The sequence below is a fragment of the Bos grunniens genome, chromosome 28, assembly GCF_055505025.1.
Source record: "Bos grunniens cultivar Pamir isolate PY7600 chromosome 28, Bosgru_T2T1.0, whole genome shotgun sequence".
In the NCBI taxonomy this organism is placed as follows: Eukaryota; Metazoa; Chordata; class Mammalia; order Artiodactyla; family Bovidae; genus Bos; species Bos grunniens.
This window is the reverse complement of record NC_141192.1, coordinates 2,270,440-2,277,701: the sequence shown is the minus strand read 5'-3', so window position 1 is coordinate 2,277,701 and position 7,262 is coordinate 2,270,440. Positions and strand designations below refer to the sequence as shown.

Sequence of the window (7,262 nt, the reverse complement as noted above, 5' to 3'; positions counted from 1 at the left end):
ATTAGCACAGAACTGGCATTGGCTTTTTAACTTCTGAGAGACATTATTATTTATGCTTGTTGCCTGTTTTAAATGGACACAATTTTAAATAGAAGATTTTAAACAGAGCCCCTAATAAAGCCTAAATCTAATCATTTCCACAATTACAGTTTTATTTATATTTTATGTGCTTGCATGTAGACACACTTAAAGAAAAGAACACATATGTATATATATATATTAGATGATGTAAGAGTTTGACAAATGACTTGTTAATGAAAATTTATTAACTACATAACCTTTGAGTACCAGAGAAACTTCAATATGTACAAATCACCACGAAGTTCCCAGTTCCTAAACTTTGGTTATATGAATATGTCTCAAGCACCAAGGAACAAACAATAATCCTAATTCAAAAAAAGAAAAAGAAAAAAAATCCCAGGAAACGAGGTCCTTCGCGTGTCTTGAACCTGTTTGTTTTTAAACACCATTTGGGAAACTCTTATTCTCATATTTCCTTTCATTTGGGTCAATTTCCAAAAACAGTCAATAAAAATTGATCAGGGGAAAAGGGACAGGCAAATTACCATTACAAATAAAGGTGATATCTCAAAATAACTTTTTGAAAAGTATTCTTAAATATAAAACTCTTAACCTAGGAGATCTGTATTATTTAACAAACCCAACTCTTATTTCAAAAATCAAAAAACCTCCACCACCACAATGATAACAGGGTAGGGGTGAGAGGCTCACAGGGAGATCTGCAGCAGACTCAGTTACAGCTCCTAGGGTTCCACCACCTTCCGTGGCATCTGCTAGCTGCAGAGGTGATTTGTATATTTAGGCATCAAAAAAGACACCTGCCAGGCTGAGCACAAACTCTGATGAAATTTCACAAGAAGTCTGATGGGCAAAAGAAAGAAAAATAAAAGAATCAGGGCTGAAATAGAAAAAAAAAGAAACAAAGTATGTCTCAGTCTATGTAAGTCGGGATGGAGGAGGTGCAGATGTACTGACAGCTGCATGGGCGGAAGGGACTGCATCCTTGCCTACAAACGCGGATTATATACACATGGATATCATGTCAGTTCACACGTCACACCTTCTTGTTACACAAGTGGGGAGCGTCTAGTCACTTGGCTCCTCAGGCCCCAGTCCTTTGTCCCGGCTGGTTGGTGGTCTGTGTACAGGACTCAACTGCATGGTATATGAATGGATAAAGCTTGATGTCTGGTCCAGGGGTGGAGCAGTTTCTGCATTCTTCATTGTAATATCGTAGCAGCAGCTTATATACTTCTCCTGAAGAGCAGAAAGCCAGACCAGTTTGCACATTAAGATACGTAGATAGATAAATCGACTACAGAACACCCCAGTTCTATCCTAAATAACATTTGCTCAAATTTGGCTTTTGAAAATAGAGCATGAGGTCCATAAGCCTGGAAGGCTTTCCTGATATAAAGCTAAACATTTTAAATACCTTAAAGAAACTACTTATTAGTTCATAATTACAGCAGGCTATACATGGTACATCGTCCATGCATCCTTTTCAGAGTTCGTGGCGACTTTAATTTTACATTTAGCTCCATGACAGGAAGGCCTCCCAGGTCCAGCTGAAACACAGTAGAAGGAGTGTCTGCTGGGCTGTCTGATAAACATGCCTCAGAGTATGGCCTCTCAGGTTTTAACGTACCTTTCAATACCATCCCCTCATTCAGTTTTCCATACACACAAAAGTAAAAATGGACACCAACTCCAACATCTTGGCCTTAATTTAATAAGCTGACATACTCATTGAATATTGAGGATGAAATTTTGCTAGAAAAATAAGGTCTGCAAGCATTGTCCCTCTGAGATCTTGTCCCCCAACCCCACCGAAGTCACATTTCCATTCTTACTTATCCACTAGGATCTAACCAGAGTTAGCAAGTGCTCCTCCTGGATGGTGTACAATCCGTCTATACACCAACCATCCCTACTTACCAACAGTCAGTTTCCTCTCAGTGAGGAATGTATGCATGCTGTAAATGTCTCTCATCAGTTCTGAGTCCCCAAAGGTGAAATAAACCACATCTCGCTCAGCTACAGCAGCTGCCAGGATCTGTATTAAGGCTGAAGCACAGAGGAAAACACAGCTATATTATGACACTTCCCATCAGGATACCTTTAGTTCTTTCAGCCAGCTAAATTATAGCTGGCATGCCATAGCTATATCCTGGATTAAAGATTTATAAGCCTAATATACACGTTATTAGAAATGGCAAATAGAGGATGAATATAAATCATCTGGTTGTGTGACTTTCCAGACATGCTACTGAGAATCTCATTAAGCCACAGAATTCCCACATAAGCACCTTTGTGGGAAAACAACAGAGGAAGGTGCATCTGAAGCAGCACCCTTAAGGCGGTCAAGTGGTTTTCCCCCACTTACATTAATCTGGAACTAAAATTTGTGTTTGCTTGCTTGATTTATCTTACTACATAGTCACTGGTTTTTTGTATCAAAGGTCTGTGATTTTCCCCGACCAACGTACTTGGGAGGTTCTACTGCTTTTGTGAACTCTACAGCAAGCAGGCGTTCTCCAAATGGGTTCCAGAAGACACCCCCGTCCCTTCCACACTCCAACCTCCACCCAATCACTAGAGCATGGAGTGAACGTTACTGATAACACTGGACATAAACTCCAGTGTGCTAGCATAGGAAAATCACAGAGAAGCCCTGTCCCCAGGAATCAGAGGTACAAATCACTGAGCCTAGAGTACATTTCCAAAAACTAAATTCCTTTATAATCTTAATTTCAAAAGACAAAATTTATTTTAAATATCAAAAATGAACACAGGTACAATAAATGCCCTGTTGCTAGTAACATCTTTTCCTTCATAAAAGGGGAGGTGGGAATAGAATTAAAACACTATGGAGGATAAATATAATCAAATATAATTTTGATTTTTGAGAGCATCTTCAAAACATAAAAGCTAAGAATGGGAGTGGGGAGGAGCTTATAACTGAAAGCAAATGGAAATAAACGAGCCTAATTTTATTTCAAAGGAAAAGCACTACCGGGAAAGGAAAAGGGAAGAACGAACGTAAGAACTGGCCCAAGTAACCTATGAACACAGTATGTGGCTGAGATGCCGTCAGTCTTGGACAAGGAGGAAAGAACTGCAAACAAATCCCAGACTTTCTTTGTTAGATGTGCTTACCATAGCAGTACAGGTGAAACAATTCTGAGACTATTAATACAATTTATTTCAGGATTGAAAAAATGAGTTGATTTGTTGATGCTGCTGGGAGTTATAGTTCTCAGAATGGAAGAGGGGACATACAAACATGGAATGGGAAAGACAAAAAAGTAACTCTGTGGTTATCAATTGAAATGAAAGGCACGGTATGTACTCATGACTTTTAACTATGAACATCCGTGTGTGTTTCTATGTGTATTTCTTAGTTTTGTCTGCTGAAAGGGCCGAAAAGAAGACATCCCAGCAGCAGTTAGCACCCCTAGTGCCCAGACAGTGGTCTAATGCCATTCCCCCTGAAAGGAGCTGGATTCCTCAAGGAACACTAGATTCCACGGTTGGGACAGGGTCGGTACAAGATAAACCCAGAATGTTTTATACCAGGAAGTGAAGAAGTACTGCAAACCAGATGCGGAGAAATTGAGGACTGCTTGTCCTAAGGATATAGAAGCCAGTTTGAAGGAGCATCTATTAGCCAAATCTGGGCGAGGGAAGCACCAAAATATTATGTATAGTAGTAAGTTACAAATCATTGAAAAAATACTGAGTCCACAATGATAATACATAATAAATAAATGGAGAGGAAGGGCTCCTGCTCACGTGAGAAAGCTACAGCCTAACTGGTAACTCTAGAGGGAGTGTTAGATATTAGAATGAGATAACCCTTTTCTGCATTCATCATGGCAAAGACCGGATCAGGCAAAGATCAATAAAGGATGCTAAACCTAAGGGAAATTTTGTCTCAAAGCGTCTTCCCACAGACCACTTATTAACTACAAGGGAGGAAAAAATATCAGTATATAACTACAGTAGAAAAATCAGATAACACCATGACTAGGTGACCAAAGGTAATGTCGCCAGTGGAGTCGGATGACCACCAAGTGCCTCTAGACAGTCACCTGTGCGCTATGCTGATCCAGAATGCACACCTCACCCTAATTATGAGGGAAGAGCAGACAAAGGCAACGAATGCTGTGTTCTTCAAACGTGTGTCATTTTCATCATAGGGGGCTAGAATGCAAAAGTAGGAAGTCAAGAAACACCTGGAGTAACAGAGTTTAGCTTTTGAGTACAAAATGAAGCAGGGCAAAGGCTAACAGAGTTCTGCCAAGAGAACGCGCTGTTCATCTCAAACACCCTCTTCCAACAACACAAGAGATGACTCTACACATGGACATCACCAGATGGTCAATACTGAAATCAGATTGATTATATTCTTTGCAGCTGAAGATGGAGAAGCTGTATACAGTCAGCAAAAACAAGACCGGGAGCTGACTGTGGCTCAGATGATGAACTCCTTATTGCCAAATTCAGACTTAAATTGAAGAAAGTAGGGAAAACCACTAGACCAGTCAGGTAGGACCTAAATCAAATCCCTTACACTTGTACAGTGGAAGTGAGAAACAGATTCAAAGTATTAGATCTGACAGGCGGCCTGAGGAACTGTGGGTGGAGATCTGTAACACTGTACAGGAGGTGGGGACCAAAACTCTCCCCAAGAAGAAGAAATGCAAAAGGCAAACTGGTTGCCTCAGAAGGTCTGACAAATAGCTGAGAAGAGAAGCAAAAGGCAAAGGAGAAAAGGAAAGATATATGCATCTGAATGCAGAGCTCCAAAGAATAGCAAGGAGAGATAAGAAAACCCTCCTAAGTGATCAATGCAAAGAAATAGAGGAAAACAATAAAATGGGAAAACCTAGAGATCTCTTCAAGAAAATTAGAGATACCAAGGGAACATTTCAAGCAAAGATGGGCACAATGAAGGACAGTGGCAAGAATACACAGAACTATACCAAAAAGATCCTCATGACCCAGATGACCAGGACGGTGTGATCACTCACCTAGAGCCAGACATCCTGGAGTTCAAAGTCAAGTGGGCCTTATGAAGCATCACTGCAATCAAAGCTAGTGGAGGTGATGGAATTCCAGCTGAGCTGGAATTTCAAATCCTAAAAGATGATGCCATGAAAGTGCTTCACTCAATGTGCCAGCAAATTTGGAGAACTCAGCAATGGCCACAGGATTGGAAAAGGTCAGTTTTCATTGCAATCCCAAAGAAAGGCAACGCCAAAGAATGCTCAAAGTACTGCGCAACTGACTCATCTCACACACTAGCAAGGTAATACGCAAAATTCTCCAAGCCAGGCTTCAACAGTATGGGAACCGAGAACCCAGATGTTCAAGCTGGATTTAGAAAAGGCAGAGGAACCAGAGATCAAGTTGCCAACATCTGTTGGATCATAGAAAAAGCTAGAGTATTCCAGAAAAACATTTGCTTCTTATTCATTGACTATGCTAAAGCCTTTGTGTGGATCACAACAAATTGTGGAAAATTCTTCAAGAGATGGGAATACCAGACCACCCGACCTGCCTCCTGAGAAATCTGTATGCAGGCCAAGAAGCAACAGTTAGAACCAGACATGGAACAACAGACTGGTTCCAAATAGGAAAAGGAGTATGTCAAGGTTGTATATTGTCACCCTGCTTATTTAACTTCTATGCAGAGTACATCATGTGAAATGCTGGACTGGATGAAGCACAAACTGGAATCAAGATTGCCAGGAGAAATATCAATAACCTCAGATATGCAGATGACACCACCCTTATGGCAGAAAGCGAAGAAGAACTAAAGAAAGAGCCTCTTGATGAAAGTGAAAGAGCAGAGTGAAAAAGTTGGCTTAAAACTCAACAATCAGAAAACTAAGATCATGGCATCTGGTCCCATCACTTCATGGCAAATAGATGGGGAAACAGTGAAAGACTATTTTCTTGAGCTCCAAAATCACTGCAGCCATGAAATTAAAAGACACTTGCTCCTTGGAAGAAAAGCTATGACGAAGCTAGATAGCATATTAAAAAGCAGAGATGTTACTTTACTGACAAAGGTCCGTCTAGTCATAGCTTTGGTTTCTCCAGTAGTCATGTATGGATGTGAGAGTTGGACCATAAAGAAAGCTGAAGGCCAAAGAATTGATACTTTTGAACTGTGGTGTTGGAGAAGACTCTTGGGAGTCCCCTGGACAGCAAGGAGATCAAACTAAAATAAAAAACTTTGAACTAGTATATTTGATATGGCTGAGTATCCCCAGATTTGAGAAAGCATCTAAGATGTTATAACACATACAAGACTCTGAATACAAAAGTATTTCCTAATTTCCAAACTAATATTTATTGAGTGTGCATAACATGTGAGGCACCACGACTAGGCCTCATTCATCTTGGAGTAACTGATCCCAAAATGCAGATACATTTTAATTAAAACTGCTCAACCAACTTACGCCAACATTAAAGCTTCAGTACACTCAATTTTAAAAGGTTCCTAATTAACCTAAACTACATATAAAAATGAAAACCAATATGTTGTAATCTTCTTCTACCAAGAGGTATTTCTTATCTTTTGGTTTGAATGAAATTTGTCTGTATTTTCTATTAAGAGGAGAGAAAGACCCAAAGAAAAGTCCTTCTAGTCTTGTTCTCCCCTTACATACAGAAATACTAGATCACTGGTCATTTGTCATTTATGAAAATAAAATATTAATAAGAACATTTAAAATGTATCTCCCTATAGTGTTTATTTATTTATTTTTTTCTCCCTATAGAGTTTATTTTCTAAATGCTTCACAGGCCATTCTGTCCCTGTGGATAGGCTCACAGAGTTAAGTTTCACAGACCTACCAAAAAGAGGCTGAATCCTAATAAGAGAACCAGTTTACATTACATTCTTATTTCCCATCCGTTTCTGTTTGGGTCAGATGATAACAAAAGCATGTGGCAGACAAGCTCGGACTGGAGACTGAAGACCTGAGCTCAGGCCTCACTTTTCTGCTAGCTACCTAAGCTCTAGGACTTTGGCCAAGTCACTTAACTCTCTTGCCTGCATTTTCCCCATCTATGCAAAGAGGAAGTCAAATCAGATCGTCCCTAAAGACTCTTTCAGGGTATGGAATTCCATAGCCTCTATTACAGCTTTTCTTCTTGCATTGGATATTAGACTATAAATACACAGAGTAAATTTTCAGAAATATAACAATCTTGACCTTAAACCC

General features: G+C 39.8%; 1 protein-coding gene across 9 annotated transcripts in view; it reads right to left on the bottom strand.

Moving 5' to 3' along the window:
* Positions 1-244: 244 nt before the first annotated feature.
* The window catches only part of PARG (poly(ADP-ribose) glycohydrolase), a 111,537-nt gene continuing 104,519 nt past the window's right edge, over positions 245-7,262 (bottom strand). For all 9 annotated transcript variants that reach the window (XR_015156557.1, XM_086381103.1, XM_086381104.1 and 6 more), the window contains 2 exons: positions 1,960-2,088; positions 245-1,278 (listed from right to left, as the gene is read on the bottom strand). Coding sequence is in view for 8 of the 9 variants with exons in the window: in XM_086381103.1 (XP_086237229.1) it covers positions 1,124-1,278; positions 1,960-2,088 (284 nt within the window). In the remaining variant the exon portion in view is untranslated. The remainder of the gene's footprint in view (positions 1,279-1,959; positions 2,089-7,262) is intronic.